Source organism: Labrus bergylta, chromosome 4 (genome assembly GCF_963930695.1).
Source record: "Labrus bergylta chromosome 4, fLabBer1.1, whole genome shotgun sequence".
Classification (NCBI taxonomy): domain Eukaryota; kingdom Metazoa; phylum Chordata; class Actinopteri; order Labriformes; family Labridae; genus Labrus; species Labrus bergylta.
In genome coordinates, this window is record NC_089198.1 from 4,572,529 (window position 1) to 4,590,272 (window position 17,744).

The window sequence follows — 17,744 nt, forward strand, 5'->3', positions numbered from 1 at the left end:
ACTTTCCTAGAACTATGTGAGGGCTCGCTCCCTACCAGCTGCTAGTCTACTCTTTCCTAGTACTGGAGCTATGTAAAATTACTCCGCTAACACCCTGTCGAGAAGAGAAGACTTATATAACCGCATAGCCCTAGGATTATCTGTCTCACATTCATTTCTAGAATCATTAGATTCAAGTATAATCCTTGATTCAGGACCCTAGATTAGCCCCCGGAGAGGGATTAACTGCAACCCTCCTCACTCGGAGAGTAGAAGTGTGCCGTGGTGTGACTGCTCATGCTTATCTCCCGAGGTTCACGCGGCGTCCTTAAGAGAGGCTCAGGTCTTAGTGGTGTGAATGATTTCAGTCAGAAAATGATTTCAAAAAGCTTCAGAAAATTTATTGAAATAACTTCAAAAGATATTCCAAATGCAAATACAAAACAGTAAAAGTAAAAATATAAAAATGTAAAAAGTAAAATACAAATTTAAAAGCTTAAACTCGAGAGAGTAGACACTTGAGGTTTTAAAAGATCTCGGTCTCAAAGACTAAGTCCCAAAACGGGGATTTAAAAGTCAGAGTGATGTGGAGCCCTTTAGAAGAACTAAAGCTTTTCCACAGCACTTTTATAGCCAAACTGTCTCTTTTCTCCAAGATTCTGTAAAACCTCAACAATGCAGATTAGCAGACGCGTGATACATCCGCAGGTGATACCAAGTTCATATGTGGTTTTAGCTTGAAGACTGTGAACCAGGCAGATTCGCAGAAGCGTTATACACCCACGAGTTTGTATGTGGTTTTGCTCAATGCATGGCACACTTGTTCTGACCTCACAGGTGCGTAGGCGCCGTGGCATGATTGACAGGATATGTTAAAGCAAAGAAAGTAGTTATGACTATATGACATATGAGTTAAATGATAAATGGATTAAATGATAATAAAAGAAAAGAACACATCGGGTAAAAACAAATTCATCAATTGCATAACTCTGATCTTTCAACATTACATACTTTCACAACTCTTATATTTTTGATGACATTTTGTGAATGAAAATAAAAATCGTCCTTTTTTTCAAACACTGACATTATAATGTACATCAGGTTGGATACAACGAGCTGTAGTTATTTTTTAAATATCGCCACAGCCCCCGCAACCAACCCACCCAACCCAGCCCCCACCGCCACCACAGCCCCCCCACCGCCACCCCAGCCCCAACAGCCCCCACCACCGCAAGTCCACGACCAATCTTTGCGAGCACTGAAAGGCTCTTCTCTGCCTCTCTTCTAGCCTTCTCTTCCTGTTCTTCCTCCAGTGCTTTCATTTTCTCTTTTAGTTCTTTTTCCATCTCTTCCTTCGCTTCTTTTAATTCTTTCTCATGTTTTTCTTTTATTTCCCTCTCCAGTTCCTCCTTCAATTTGCACTTTTGCTCTTCTTTCTCTTTCAGGATTCTCTGTTTCTCCTTCTTAGTGTCTTCCTCTGCTTCCTTTAGTTCTTTCTCATGTTTTTCTTTTATTTTCCTCTTTAGTTCCTCCTCTTTGCACTTTTGCTTTTCATTCTCTTTCAGTATTCGCTGTTTCTCCTTCTCCGCGTCTTCCTTCGCTTCCTTTATCCTTTGCTCAAATTTTTCCACTATTTTCCTGTTTAGTTCCTCCCTCTCTTTCCTCATTTCCTCTTCTTTCTCTTTCAGGATTCTCTGTTTCTCCTCTTCAATCGCCCTCTCTGCCTCCTGAAACATCTCAGTGGTGTAATGGTTTCCTGTGTTCTTTTCTGTTATCTTTCTGATCTTGTTGAGCAGCTCTCTGGTCTGAGAACTATCAGAGAGGTTGTTATCAAAGACGTGGTACTGGTCGTTACATTTGGCCACAAGCTTCTGCAGGTCTTCGCTTTTCTTCAAGAACTCCTCAATAGTCCCACTGAGCAGGTCACCATGGGTAAAGAGAACCATGCTGTATTTGTCTGCTGACTTTTCAAAGATTTTCTGAATCTTCTCCACCGTCTTCTTTTCTTCTTCTGTGAGTCGGCCCAGTTTGATGACAATCAGAAAGATATGTGGTCCAGGAGAAGCATAAGCCATACACTGGGAGATATTTCTACGTGTCGTCTCTTCGTCTGTATTGGTGTCAAACAGACCTGGAGTGTCGATGACAGAAACCTTCTGTCCATCCAGCTCACCATACGCCTTAGCACAGTCTGCGGTCACAGATTCAGGGGAGAAAACAGATTCAAAGCAGTTGTGTCCCAGGATGGTGTTTCCTGCTGCACTCTTCCCAGCTCCGGTCTTCCCCACCATCACTTCCGGATCTCTTCATTGTTGTACATGGTTGGTTCTGATTGGATGGGAAAAAAGAAAGAACAACTTCGATTATCCAAACCTGATGTTATACAATTATCCCGTTATTTTTGTTTTGTTTTTTTGAACAACCAGATTTTAGATTCAAGAAAAACTCATCTGATAACTTTAATCCTGTTGGATTAATTTTGACCAAACGGGCCCAGAGGATATTGTCTAGCTAGCTCTAAATGATTATTTTATTATTTCTACTGAAAAATAGTTACCACTTTTTGTTTAACTTTACAAACTAACTCAACAGAGCAGCAACACACATGATCTTCTAAATGTTTCAGGGTCACACTTTAAACCTAAAAAAAGGAAATGTTCCAAATTAAAATGCAAAGAAAGCCACTCGTGGTTTGTAGCATCGGTAACACTTTAAATTAAGGTCACAATAATCACCATTAGCCAGTTGCTTATTAGCATGTTCATAAGTAGCATACTGGCTGTCGTCATTGAGAGCTTTATAGTCGAGCCAGATCAATAAATCTGTCAGACGATAATATCGGCCGATTTTAGCATATCATGTGACTATCGGTACTGGCAAATTTTATCTATGATATGCTTATTTATTTAAGTTCATTCAATTTAAGTTCATTATTTATATATATATATATATACATATTTTTTTTATTTTTATAATTGTTTTTCAAATACATGAGCCAGACAGGCACCCCTTTGCAGCCCCAAATTCCTCCATGTTGCTTTAAATTCTATAATTGAGCCTGAATTAGCTGTAAGTGTCTTCTCTACAGTCGCCTTCAGTTGCTCTGCTATCTCTTTTTCCCATGAACTCTGCATGATCATATGATTCAAGTCAAAACCTAAAAGTGATTCATGCCCTTGGCCTCGATTGCCTCCTTTGTTTTCAAGAATCTTGCACACCTTGAATATCCAGTCCTCCTGCAACAAACTCTGCTCACACCTCCACTCAGCGTTTACAAGAAATACCACCAGTTATTTTAATTCATGAAATGAAAAATGCGCATTACTTTCTGAAGGGGAGTTTTGAAGCCAAACGATTGCAGCCCATATATTGGAGATGCTGTCTCAATCTAACTTTTGGTCACCATAGCAACAGGCAAAGAGGTGGAATTGTTTGGGCCTTTAGCCTCCAAGAAAAAAATGAGTGCCCTCCTGCCAATCAAATGAGCCACGTCCTCAATCTTGCGAATCTCCAAGGGCGTTTTCCCAAAAGGCACAATTTCTTCGTACCATGCCCGAGCACTATTGCTCCCCCCTCCCCTCTTCCCAGCTGGTCTGTGTTCACATCAGTAACATTGCTCCATGCTCGAGTACACTTGTGTATGAACACAGTCCGATACAGCAGTTTGCACTTGACATAGCTGGTTCGCAAATCTGCCAAAAAGCAGAAAGAAGAAGCAACAATGGCAACCACTCGCGGGCCGCTTGCTCATAATTCATAATTCATAGTTCAACAACTTCATAACTTTCTATCAATAAGCAATTATTAGGAGGGTAACGAGGAAACTGCTTAAGTTACACCTACACACTACAAAACCAGTCTAATACAATAAATCCCTCTTTTTTTTAAGATGATATGTTCTGGTTAAAATTCTTTGAGAGAGCGTCACAGGTTAGTTTTGGACACTTCATGCTGTTGAATCATACTGCAGATGTTTCCATTAATGTTCCCATTAAATTCATATCAGAGAAGATTGACTACGTTAGAGATGCAGGCAAACTGAGTTTTGGATTTCATCCCCCAGCCTGTTAGAAATTCTGATGTTTTGAGAAATATATTTTTCCATTGTAGCCCCTTTAGAACGGTTTAATATTTGTGCATTATGAATCATGTAATGGTCTCTCTATAAACATAAACTTAGATACAAGGTGTATGCTACTTTATAAATTAAATCTACTGACTCATCTTTATTGACAGCCAAAGTTGGGTGCTGGATAGAGTAGCTGGTGTGTTTGTAAGCTGAAGAAGAAAAGTTTTAAGTCTGTATGTGACAACACTTCTTATAAATGCACAGAGCCTCACCATGTTCACCCCTCCCAGCAGTGATAAAGTGACTAATGTAAAAGTGATTCACGCCCTTGATCATCTCTTTTTGTTTTCAAGAATCTTGTACACCTTGAAAATCCAGTCCTCCTGCACCAAACTCTGCTAACACCAACACTCAGCGTTTACAAGAAATACCACCAGTTATTTTAATTCATGAAATGAAAATGCATCACCCATTACTTTCTGGAGTGGAGTTTTGAATCCAAACAGTTGCTGTCGATATATTGGAGATGCTGTCTCAAACTTTTGGTCATCATAGGAACCGGCTAAGAGGTGGAATTGTGGGGGCCTTTAGCCTCTTAGCAAAAAAACCTACAAGTGCCCTCCTGTCAGTAAAAAGTGCCACGCCCTTAATTATGCATAGTTCTGAGGGCGTTTTCATATAAGGCATGATTTTTTCGTTCCATGCCCGAGCACTATTGCAGAATTGTCTTTAGCAATAAATGGAAGGCGTGAATCTGTACATTAGCCCTCGCACCCAGCTGTATTACAATGCATATACACAAGTAATCACCAACAACTGCTTTCTTCAATTCTAACAGTTTAATTAACAAAGCCACATCAATCAAAATCAATTAAACTCAATCAACAACAGCTATTACAAGCTAATCTAAAGCAAACCAAACATTCTAAAGCAAACACTATGGCTGTTTTCAAAACCGTGTACAATACTAGTACGTACTGATTTGGCCAAAATGCAGTATGCAGTATGCGAACAACTGCGAGATCCACAGTATGCCAAAAATACCAGGATGTCATACTGATTTGGGAAAAATGTACAGTATGCATCGGACCAGTCTACCTCGCGTACTGTCTCCCAGAATGCAAAGTGGCAGGTCAATATTTACAGTCAGAGAAACGGCAAAGCGCAGTATTTCGACAGCGGCGGAGACTGAATATAAATGTAAGTACCAATTATCAGTAATGAAGTTATGCCTGCTAACGTAATGCTAAATATCACAACGACGGCAACGCTAGCATGCCATCACCGTATATACACAGGCAACTTTACTATTACGACACAGTAACGTATATTTATTAAATGAATTAAGGGACAGAACAGGACACAATAGGCCCCTATCTGTTGGCGAACCGCCAACGAAATGCCTATTCAGTGGCCGCAGGAATGATCCCAAAAGGGATTTGAGTCAGTGGACGTTAAGTTATTATTGTTCTTAAGTGAGCTTAGCTGCTAGGTAAGTTCACTTATCTACAGAAAGTAGTGTAATAAAGTTACATCTTTGGAGGTACCAGTGTTCTCATACAAATAAGCTTTTACTGTTGTGTTGTGATAGAGAGTTTGTGAAAGAGCGTTCTCTGGTGGGGAAAGTGGACGCGGACGGGAAGATCAAGCACAAGTGGGAGAACCTCAAACAACAATACAAGGTAGGGATAAGTAAGCTGCTGCCTTCCAAAGGTGTGAGATCACCTGCAATGACTTTAATTTTGCCTTTACAGAAGTGCGTGCGTGCGTGCGTGCGTGCGTGCGTGCGTGCGTGCGTGCGTGCGTGCGTGCGTGCGTGCGTGCGTGCGTGCGTGCGTGCGTGTGTCCAAAACACGAGTGAACATGGAGGGAGGAGAGGCCACCCCTGCATCCTGGAAATGGTATGCCCTGATGGACGAGGCACTGGGTCGGAGACCTTCTATAACACGTCCGGTCACCATTGACTCTTCAGGATGTAGTGGTGGTCTCTCCTCCCTCCCCTGTACAGAAACTACTAAAACATAGTCACAGACACTCCAAATAGGCAAAATGTGAAACAGGCACTTTTATTAACAGAAAATGTGAACATGCTCATGAAAAATTATATCTGTGAACAAACAAAACCAAAATCTCCATAAATAAAAATAGTGGAAATGATAATATATATATATGTTAGTAGTTATGGTCCTCCAGTGCTTGGATGACCCCAATAGGTGCAGAAACATCTGCTGCCAGCCTGTTCCTCATGTTGTCCCCTGGCATTTGATCATCAGGGTGGTTCCAGTGGTCATCACCCTGGTCATGGAAGGCCCCTTCCTCCACCTCTGGCTCCACCAAATCCCCATTGTTGATGGAGAGGTTGTGGAGGAAGACACAGGTCGACACCACTGCAGGACCAAAGGTTGGCTTGATCTACAGGAAAAAGTTTAATGTAGCTGTATAATGAAAGTAAACATGATTGAATAGCTTGCATTAAGCTGCTCTTTTGTTTTCATTATAGTCTCAGAATGTCCATACCTGTATTACTTTGCTGCTTATATTTAATAGCCACTGCTCAGCACTTATTCAACTAGTGTGTACTTAGATTTACACATTAATGCTGTCTCTCACCTCCAGGGCCTTGAGGAAGATGCTGCGCCACCGCGCTTTGGCATGATGCCGGTTGTATCGTGCATGAACAGGGTTTTGCACCGGCTCCCTGAATGGGGTCATCAGGCTGATTGGTGCAGCCAGGCAGGGATACCCCCCATCCCCAACAATACACCAGCCATGAGGGGGTACGTACAGAGAACTCCACCGCAGGACCCTGGCATCGTGGACAGAGCCTGGAAGTCCTGTGAACAAGGGTGATGTATTGTGAATATGTCATGGTACTTGACATGGTACAGGACACATTATGTTGAAAATGCCCGTCTCAAACACTTCTGAAATGTGACATCACAAATTCAATTGTGATTATACAATATCTTTTAAAGTCATTAAAATGTTTACAATCATGACATAAGTAGAAATTCACACATGAACATAATGACGTTGCAGTTGTTGGGTGACAAATACAAATCACAGTAAGTGTGAGTCCTGGTCCACATTCACTTGAATTGTATGTGCAATGACTGCAACACCATTTCTTGTGAAAGTCCAGCAGTGTTAGGTGGACTTAAAGTTAACCCAACCTTCCATAGGTATTAATGTCAGTAAATGATGACTGAATTATAAGTGCTTTTTGGTTACTGATATAATACTGTTGTCAGTTTGCTGTGAAATTCACCGTTTGAATTTAATTCAATGTTAAGAAATGAAGTGGTTACTAATAAACATGCTTGTCACACAATAGTATTTATTGACTTATCTGAGTGTATATACCTTCAATATTTGAGGTGAATTCAAATCAAGGTTCTCCTTTAAATCTGTGACCGAAGGCTGCGCTAAGGCGTATGGTGAGCTGGATAGACAGAAGGTTTCTGTCATCGACACTCCAGGTCTGTTTGACACCAAGACAGACGAAGAGACGACACGTAGAAATATAATCTAGTGTATGGCTTATGCTTCTCCTGGACCCCATATCTTTCTGATTGTCATCAAACTGGACCGACTCACAGTCCAAATCTTTGGAGAGGAAGCAAACAAATACAGCATGGTTCTCTTTACCCATGGTGACCTGCTCAGTGGGAAACCTATCAAGGAGTTCTTGAAGAAAAGCGAAGACCTGCAGAAGCTTGTGGCCAAATGTAACGACCAGTACCACGTCTTTGATAACACGATCTCTGATAGTTCTCAGACCAGAGAGCTCCTCAACAAGATCAGAAAGATAACAGAAAAGAACACAGGAAACCATTACACCTCTGAGATGTTTCAGGAGGCAGAGAGGGCGATTGAAGAGGAGAAACAGAGAATCCTGAAAGAGAAAGAAGAGCAAATGTGCAAAGAGAGGGAGGAACTAATGAGGAAAATAGAGCAAAAATATGAGCAAAAGTTAAAAGAAGCTAAGAAAGACGCGAAGAAGGCGAAAGAGCTGAAAGAAGCTCTTAAAAAAGAATTAGAAGAGGAAACAAAAGCACTGAATGAAGAACAGTTAAAGACGGCTAGAAGAGCAGCAGAGGGCAGCGCTATAGTGGTCTCAGTGATTGCTGTTGGACTTGCGGCTGCGGTGGCTGTGGGGGCTGTGGTGACTGTGGGGCCTGTGGTGACTGTGGGGGCTGTGGTGACTGTGGGGCCTGTGGGGGCTGTGGGGGTTTTGGGGGGTGTGGTGACTGTGGGGGCTGTGGGGGCTGTGGTGACTGTGGGGGATGTGGGGGCTGTGGGGGTTTTGGGGGCTGTGGTGATATTAGAATAACTACAGCTCATTGTATCCGACCTGATGTACATTATAATGTCAGTGTTTAAAACTGATCTGTTGATTCTCAAATTACTCTCGCCTTTTCTTTTAGACATATTTTGAACACAAAACTAAAAGACTAAAGGGACTTTCAGACAGGACGCGGTGGGGGCTACGCGCTGCTGTCAAGACCATTCATTGTCTATGTGTAGCTCCGCACAAGAGCGTATCTGCACTCGGCCGAGCTGAGCTCAGCACAAGGTCTTGTTTGCCAGTTGGACCAATAGTATCTGTCTGCAGTCTGCAAGACCCAATTTCAAATATCTTTATTTATCTGTTAGGAACTTCAGTTGTGTAAAAAAAGCATCAGTGTGCATACAGCTCAGTACAACAAAACAAACAAACAAAAGAACACACACACATACAAGTGGCTGTATTGAAAGCATGATAATTGTTATGAAAGGTTAAAAGAGTGGTGTTAAAAATAAATGAACAAATGGATCAGCCATTCATGAGCCTGATGGATGTGGGCACGAAGCTTGAAATGGCTCTCTTAGTTCTGAAAGTTTGAGATCTGTGTCATCGGTATCTTCTGCCCACTACAATCTTCTAAATGGTGTTATATATATTTTTTTAAATTTATATTTTATATAAATATATTAATAAAATCATGTAAAAAAAAGAAAGTAAATTTAAAAACATATTTTAACTGTTACATTTGATATTAAAGCTGGCCATTGAGAGGGTGGGACAAGAGAATACAGCCACTTTTAGGGGTGCTTGGGAGATATTTGGGTTTTAAAACCACTTTCACCACAACTCTCTTTACATGTTGTCTCAGGACACATACAATTTACACAATAACTGGTGTGTTTTGGGATTTTTTGCATAAATAATTTTAATTTTCATGGGTGGGACAGAAAACTTTCCTAGAACTATGTGAGGGCTCGCTCCCTACCAGCTGCTAGTCTACTCTTTCCTAGTACTGGAGCTATGTAAAATTACTCCGCTAACACCCTGTCGAGAAGAGAAGACTTATATAACCGCATAGCCCTAGGATTATCTGTCTCACATTCATTTCTAGAATCATTAGATTCAAGTATAATCCTTGATTCAGGACCCTAGATTAGCCCCCGGAGAGGGATTAACTGCAACCCTCCTCACTCGGAGAGTAGAAGTGTGCCGTGGTGTGACTGCTCATGCTTATCTCCCGAGGTTCACGCGGCGTCCTTAAGAGAGGCTCAGGTCTTAGTGGTGTGAATGATTTCAGTCAGAAAATGATTTCAAAAAGCTTCAGAAAATTTATTGAAATAACTTCAAAAGATATTCCAAATGCAAATACAAAACAGTAAAAGTAAAAATATAAAAATGTAAAAAGTAAAATACAAATTTAAAAGCTTAAACTCGAGAGAGTAGACACTTGAGGTTTTAAAAGATCTCGGTCTCAAAGACTAAGTCCCAAAACGGGGATTTAAAAGTCAGAGTGATGTGGAGCCCTTTAGAAGAACTAAAGCTTTTCCACAGCACTTTTATAGCCAAACTGTCTCTTTTCTCCAAGATTCTGTAAAACCTCAACAATGCAGATTAGCAGACGCGTGATACATCCGCAGGTGATACCAAGTTCATATGTGGTTTTAGCTTGAAGACTGTGAACCAGGCAGATTCGCAGAAGCGTTATACACCCACGAGTTTGTATGTGGTTTTGCTCAATGCATGGCACACTTGTTCTGACCTCACAGGTGCGTAGGCGCCGTGGCATGATTGACAGGATATGTTAAAGCAAAGAAAGTAGTTATGACTATATGACATATGAGTTAAATGATAAATGGATTAAATGATAATAAAAGAAAAGAACACATCGGGTAAAAACAAATTCATCAATTGCATAACTCTGATCTTTCAACATTACATACTTTCACAACTCTTATATTTTTGATGACATTTTGTGAATGAAAATAAAAATCGTCCTTTTTTTCAAACACTGACATTATAATGTACATCAGGTTGGATACAACGAGCTGTAGTTATTTTTTAAATATCGCCACAGCCCCCGCAACCAACCCACCCAACCCAGCCCCCACCGCCACCACAGCCCCCCCACCGCCACCCCAGCCCCAACAGCCCCCACCACCGCAAGTCCACGACCAATCTTTGCGAGCACTGAAAGGCTCTTCTCTGCCTCTCTTCTAGCCTTCTCTTCCTGTTCTTCCTCCAGTGCTTTCATTTTCTCTTTTAGTTCTTTTTCCATCTCTTCCTTCGCTTCTTTTAATTCTTTCTCATGTTTTTCTTTTATTTCCCTCTCCAGTTCCTCCTTCAATTTGCACTTTTGCTCTTCTTTCTCTTTCAGGATTCTCTGTTTCTCCTTCTTAGTGTCTTCCTCTGCTTCCTTTAGTTCTTTCTCATGTTTTTCTTTTATTTTCCTCTTTAGTTCCTCCTCTTTGCACTTTTGCTTTTCATTCTCTTTCAGTATTCGCTGTTTCTCCTTCTCCGCGTCTTCCTTCGCTTCCTTTATCCTTTGCTCAAATTTTTCCACTATTTTCCTGTTTAGTTCCTCCCTCTCTTTCCTCATTTCCTCTTCTTTCTCTTTCAGGATTCTCTGTTTCTCCTCTTCAATCGCCCTCTCTGCCTCCTGAAACATCTCAGTGGTGTAATGGTTTCCTGTGTTCTTTTCTGTTATCTTTCTGATCTTGTTGAGCAGCTCTCTGGTCTGAGAACTATCAGAGAGGTTGTTATCAAAGACGTGGTACTGGTCGTTACATTTGGCCACAAGCTTCTGCAGGTCTTCGCTTTTCTTCAAGAACTCCTCAATAGTCCCACTGAGCAGGTCACCATGGGTAAAGAGAACCATGCTGTATTTGTCTGCTGACTTTTCAAAGATTTTCTGAATCTTCTCCACCGTCTTCTTTTCTTCTTCTGTGAGTCGGCCCAGTTTGATGACAATCAGAAAGATATGTGGTCCAGGAGAAGCATAAGCCATACACTGGGAGATATTTCTACGTGTCGTCTCTTCGTCTGTATTGGTGTCAAACAGACCTGGAGTGTCGATGACAGAAACCTTCTGTCCATCCAGCTCACCATACGCCTTAGCACAGTCTGCGGTCACAGATTCAGGGGAGAAAACAGATTCAAAGCAGTTGTGTCCCAGGATGGTGTTTCCTGCTGCACTCTTCCCAGCTCCGGTCTTCCCCACCATCACTTCCGGATCTCTTCATTGTTGTACATGGTTGGTTCTGATTGGATGGGAAAAAAGAAAGAACAACTTCGATTATCCAAACCTGATGTTATACAATTATCCCGTTATTTTTGTTTTGTTTTTTTGAACAACCAGATTTTAGATTCAAGAAAAACTCATCTGATAACTTTAATCCTGTTGGATTAATTTTGACCAAACGGGCCCAGAGGATATTGTCTAGCTAGCTCTAAATGATTATTTTATTATTTCTACTGAAAAATAGTTACCACTTTTTGTTTAACTTTACAAACTAACTCAACAGAGCAGCAACACACATGATCTTCTAAATGTTTCAGGGTCACACTTTAAACCTAAAAAAAGGAAATGTTCCAAATTAAAATGCAAAGAAAGCCACTCGTGGTTTGTAGCATCGGTAACACTTTAAATTAAGGTCACAATAATCACCATTAGCCAGTTGCTTATTAGCATGTTCATAAGTAGCATACTGGCTGTCGTCATTGAGAGCTTTATAGTCGAGCCAGATCAATAAATCTGTCAGACGATAATATCGGCCGATTTTAGCATATCATGTGACTATCGGTACTGGCAAATTTTATCTATGATATGCTTATTTATTTAAGTTCATTCAATTTAAGTTCATTATTTATATATATATATATATATATATATATATATATATTTTTTATAATTGTTTTTCAAATACATGAGCCAGACAGGCACCCCTTTGCAGCCCCAAATTCCTCCATGTTGCTTTAAATTCTATAATTGAGCCTGAATTAGCTGTAAGTGTCTTCTCTACAGTCGCCTTCAGTTGCTCTGCTATCTCTTTTTCCCATGAACTCTGCATGATCATATGATTCAAGTCAAAACCTAAAAGTGATTCATGCCCTTGGCCTCGATTGCCTCCTTTGTTTTCAAGAATCTTGCACACCTTGAATATCCAGTCCTCCTGCAACAAACTCTGCTCACACCTCCACTCAGCGTTTACAAGAAATACCACCAGTTATTTTAATTCATGAAATGAAAAATGCGCATTACTTTCTGAAGGGGAGTTTTGAAGCCAAACGATTGCAGCCCATATATTGGAGATGCTGTCTCAATCTAACTTTTGGTCACCATAGCAACAGGCAAAGAGGTGGAATTGTTTGGGCCTTTAGCCTCCAAGAAAAAAATGAGTGCCCTCCTGCCAGTCAAACGAGCCACGTCCTCAATCTTGCGAATCTCCAAGGGCGTTTTCCCAAAAGGCACAATTTCTTCGTACCATGCCCGAGCACTATTGCTCCCCCCTCCCCTCTTCCCAGCTGGTCTGTGTTCACATCAGTAACATTGCTCCATGCTCGAGTACACTTGTGTATGAACACAGTCCGATACAGCAGTTTGCACTTGACATAGCTGGTTCGCAAATCTGCCAAAAAGCAGAAAGAAGAAGCAACAATGGCAACCACTCGCGGGTCGCTTGCTCATAATTCATAATTCATAGTTCAACAACTTCATAACTTTCTATCAATAAGCAATTATTAGGAGGGTAACGAGGAAACTGCTTAAGTTACACCTACACACTACAAAACCAGTCTAATACAATAAATCCCTCTTTTTTTTAAGATGATATGTTCTGGTTAAAATTCTTTGAGAGAGCGTCACAGGTTAGTTTTGGACACTTCATGCTGTTGAATCATACTGCAGATGTTTCCATTAATGTTCCCATTAAATTCATATCAGAGAAGATTGACTACGTTAGAGATGCAGGCAAACTGAGTTTTGGATTTCATCCCCCAGCCTGTTAGAAATTCTGATGTTTTGAGAAATATATTTTTCCATTGTAGCCCCTTTAGAACGGTTTAATATTTGTGCATTATGAATCATGTAATGGTCTCTCTATAAACATAAACTTAGATACAAGGTGTATGCTACTTTATAAATTAAATCTACTGACTCATCTTTATTGACAGCCAAAGTTGGGTGCTGGATAGAGTAGCTGGTGTGTTTGTAAGCTGAAGAAGAAAAGTTTTAAGTCTGTATGTGACAACACTTCTTATAAATGCACAGAGCCTCACCATGTTCACCCCTCCCAGCAGTGATAAAGTGACTAATGTAAAAGTGATTCACGCCCTTGATCATCTCTTTTTGTTTTCAAGAATCTTGTACACCTTGAAAATCCAGTCCTCCTGCACCAAACTCTGCTAACACCAACACTCAGCGTTTACAAGAAATACCACCAGTTATTTTAATTCATGAAATGAAAATGCATCACCCATTACTTTCTGGAGTGGAGTTTTGAATCCAAACAGTTGCTGTCGATATATTGGAGATGCTGTCTCAAACTTTTGGTCATCATAGGAACCGGCTAAGAGGTGGAATTGTGGGGGCCTTTAGCCTCTTAGCAAAAAAACCTACAAGTGCCCTCCTGTCAGTAAAAAGTGCCACGCCCTTAATTATGCATAGTTCTGAGGGCGTTTTCATATAAGGCATGATTTTTTCGTTCCATGCCCGAGCACTATTGCAGAATTGTCTTTAGCAATAAATGGAAGGCGTGAATCTGTACATTAGCCCTCGCACCCAGCTGTATTACAATGCATATACACAAGTAATCACCAACAACTGCTTTCTTCAATTCTAACAGTTTAATTAACAAAGCCACATCAATCAAAATCAATTAAACTCAATCAACAACAGCTATTACAAGCTAATCTAAAGCAAACCAAACATTCTAAAGCAAACACTATGGCTGTTTTCAAAACCGTGTACAATACTAGTACGTACTGATTTGGCCAAAATGCAGTATGCAGTATGCGAACAACTGCGAGATCCACAGTATGCCAAAAATACCAGGATGTCATACTGATTTGGGAAAAATGTACAGTATGCATCGGACCAGTCTACCTCGCGTACTGTCTCCCAGAATGCAAAGTGGCAGGTCAATATTTACAGTCAGAGAAACGGCGAAGCGCAGTATTTCGACAGCGGCGGAGACTGAATATAAATGTAAGTACCAATTATCAGTAATGAAGTTATGCCTGCTAACGTAATGCTAAATATCACAACGACGGCAACGCTAGCATGCCATCACCGTATATACACAGGCAACTTTACTATTACGACACAGTAACGTATATTTATTAAATGAATTAAGGGACAGAACAGGACACAATAGGCCCTTATCTGTTGGCGAACCGCCAACGAAATGCCTATTCAGTGGCCGCAGGAATGATCCCAAAAGGGATTTGAGTCAGTGGACGTTAAGTTATTATTGTTCTTAAGTGAGCTTAGCTGCTAGGTAAGTTCACTTATCTACAGAAAGTAGTGTAATAAAGTTACATCTTTGGAGGTACCAGTGTTCTCATACAAATAAGCTTTTACTGTTGTGTTGTGATAGAGAGTTTGTGAAAGAGCGTTCTCTGGTGGGGAAAGTGGACGCGGACGGGAAGATCAAGCACAAGTGGGAGAACCTCAAACAACAATACAAGGTAGGGATAAGTAAGCTGCTGCCTTCCAAAGGTGTGAGATCACCTGCAATGACTTTAATTTTGCCTTTACAGAAGTGCGTGCGTGCGTGCGTGCGTGCGTGCGTGCGTGCGTGCGTGCGTGCGTGCGTGCGTGCGTGCGTGCGTGCGTGCGTGCGTGCGTGCGTGCGTGCGTGCGTGCGTGCGTGCGTGCGTGCGTGCGTGCGTGCGTGCGTGCGTGCGTGCGTGCGTGTGTCCAAAACACGAGTGAACATGGAGGGAGGAGAGGCCACCCCTGCATCCTGGAAATGGTATGCCCTGATGGACGAGGCACTGGGTCGGAGACCTTCTATAACACGTCCGGTCACCATTGACTCTTCAGGATGTAGTGGTGGTCTCTCCTCCCTCCCCTGTACAGAAACTACTAAAACATAGTCACAGACACTCCAAATAGGCAAAATGTGAAACAGGCACTTTTATTAACAGAAAATGTGAACATGCTCATGAAAAATTATATCTGTGAACAAACAAAACCAAAATCTCCATAAATAAAAATAGTGGAAATGATAATATATATATATGTTAGTAGTTATGGTCCTCCAGTGCTTGGATGACCCCAATAGGTGCAGAAACATCTGCTGCCAGCCTGTTCCTCATGTTGTCCCCTGGCATTTGATCATCAGGGTGGTTCCAGTGGTCATCACCCTGGTCATGGAAGGCCCCTTCCTCCACCTCTGGCTCCACCAAATCCCCATTGTTGATGGAGAGGTTGTGGAGGAAGACACAGGTCGACACCACTGCAGGACCAAAGGTTGGCTTGATCTACAGGAAAAAGTTTAATGTAGCTGTATAATGAAAGTAAACATGATTGAATAGCTTGCATTAAGCTGCTCTTTTGTTTTCATTATAGTCTCAGAATGTCCATACCTGTATTACTTTGCTGCTTATATTTAATAGCCACTGCTCAGCACTTATTCAACTAGTGTGTACTTAGATTTACACATTAATGCTGTCTCTCACCTCCAGGGCCTTGAGGAAGATGCTGCGCCACCGCGCTGTGGCATGATGCCGGTTGTATCGTGCATGAACAGGGTTTTGCACCGGCTCCCTGAATGGGGTCATCAGGCTGATTGGTGCAGCCAGGCAGGGATACCCCCCATCCCCAACAATACACCAGCCATGAGGGGGTACGTACAGAGAACTCCACCGCAGGACCCTGGCATCGTGGACAGAGCCTGGAAGTCCTGTGAACAAGGGTGATGTATTGTGAATATGTCATGGTACTTGACATGGTACAGGACACATTATGTTGAAAATGCCCATCGCAAACACTTCTGAAATGTGACATCACAAATTCAATTGTGATTATACAATATCTTTTAAAGTCATTAAAATGTTTACAATCATGACATAAGTAGAAATTCACACATGAACATAATGACGTTGCAGTTGTTGGGTGACAAATACAAATCACAGTAAGTGTGAGTCCTGGTCCACATTCACTTGAATTGTATGTGCAATGACTGCAACACCATTTCTTGTGAAAGTCCAGCAGTGTTAGGTGGACTTAAAGTTAACCCAACCTTCCATAGGTATTAATGTCAGTAAATGATGACTGAATTATAAGTGCTTTTTGGTTACTGATATAATACTGTTGTCAGTTTGCTGTGAAATTCACCGTTTGAATTTAATTCAATGTTAAGAAATGAAGTGGTTACTAATAAACATGCTTGTCACACAATAGTATTTATTGACTTATCTGAGTGTATATACCTTCAATATTTGAGGTGAATTCAAATCAAGGTTCTCCTTTAAATCTGTGACCGAAGGCTGCGCTAAGGCGTATGGTGAGCTGGATAGACAGAAGGTTTCTGTCATCGACACTCCAGGTCTGTTTGACACCAAGACAGACGAAGAGACGACACGTAGAAATATAATCCAGTGTATGGCTTATGCTTCTCCTGGACCCCATATCTTTCTGATTGTCATCAAACTGGACCGACTCACAGTCCAAATCTTTGGAGAGGAAGCAAACAAATACAGCATGGTTCTCTTTACCCATGGTGACCTGCTCAGTGGGAAACCTATCAAGGAGTTCTTGAAGAAAAGCGAAGACCTGCAGAAGCTTGTGGCCAAATGTAACGACCAGTACCACGTCTTTGATAACACGATCTCTGATAGTTCTCAGACCAGAGAGCTCCTCAACAAGATCAGAAAGATAACAGAAAAGAACACAGGAAACCATTACACCTCTGAGATGTTTCAGGAGGCAGAGAGGGCGATTGAAGAGGAGAAACAGAGAATCCTGAAAGAGAAAGAAGAGCAAATGTGCAAAGAGAGGGAGGAACTAATGAGGAAAATAGAGCAAAAATATGAGCAAAAGTTAAAAGAAGCTAAGAAAGACGCGAAGAAGGCGAAAGAGCTGAAAGAAGCTCTTAAAAAAGAATTAGAAGAGGAAACAAAAGCACTGAATGAAGAACAGTTAAAGACGGCTAGAAGAGCAGCAGAGGGCAGCGCTATAGTGGTCTCAGTGATTGCTGTTGGACTTGCGGCTGCGGTGGCTGTGGGGGCTGTGGTGACTGTGGGGCCTGTGGTGACTGTGGGGGCTGTGGTGACTGTGGGGCCTGTGGGGGCTGTGGGGGTTTTGGGGGGTGTGGTGACTGTGGGGGCTGTGGGGGCTGTGGTGACTGTGGGGGATGTGGGGGCTGTGGGGGTTTTGGGGGCTGTGGTGATATTAGAATAACTACA

General features: G+C 41.6%; 1 protein-coding gene and 1 pseudogene across 1 annotated transcript; both read right to left on the bottom strand.

Annotated features, from left to right (window-relative positions):
- Positions 1–1,076: 1,076 nt before the first annotated feature.
- Positions 1,077–3,446, bottom strand: LOC136176987 (GTPase IMAP family member 7-like; annotated as a pseudogene).
- A 5,119-nt stretch (positions 3,447–8,565) lies between these two features.
- On the bottom strand, positions 8,566–12,180 carry LOC136178922 (GTPase IMAP family member 7-like). The gene is made up of 2 exons (XM_065953359.1): positions 10,429–12,180; positions 8,566–8,664 (listed from the first exon to the last, which is right to left on the bottom strand). Exons 1-2 carry the CDS (start codon positions 11,554–11,556, stop codon positions 8,566–8,568), a joined length of 1,227 nt encoding a protein of 408 aa, XP_065809431.1. The 5' UTR covers positions 11,557–12,180.
- Positions 12,181–17,744: the final 5,564 nt, after the last annotated feature.

Bases quoted from the DNA above. Each gene is read 5' to 3' on its own strand.
- LOC136178922 (XM_065953359.1), bottom strand. From the start codon at position 11,556: ATGGTGGGGAAGACCGGAGCTGGGAAGAGTGCAGCAGGAAACACCATC. The intron at 8,665-10,428 runs GTGGGTTGGTTG...TGGGTCTTGCAG, and splicing joins GGCGGTGGGGGCTGGGTTGG to ACTGCAGACAGATACTATTG.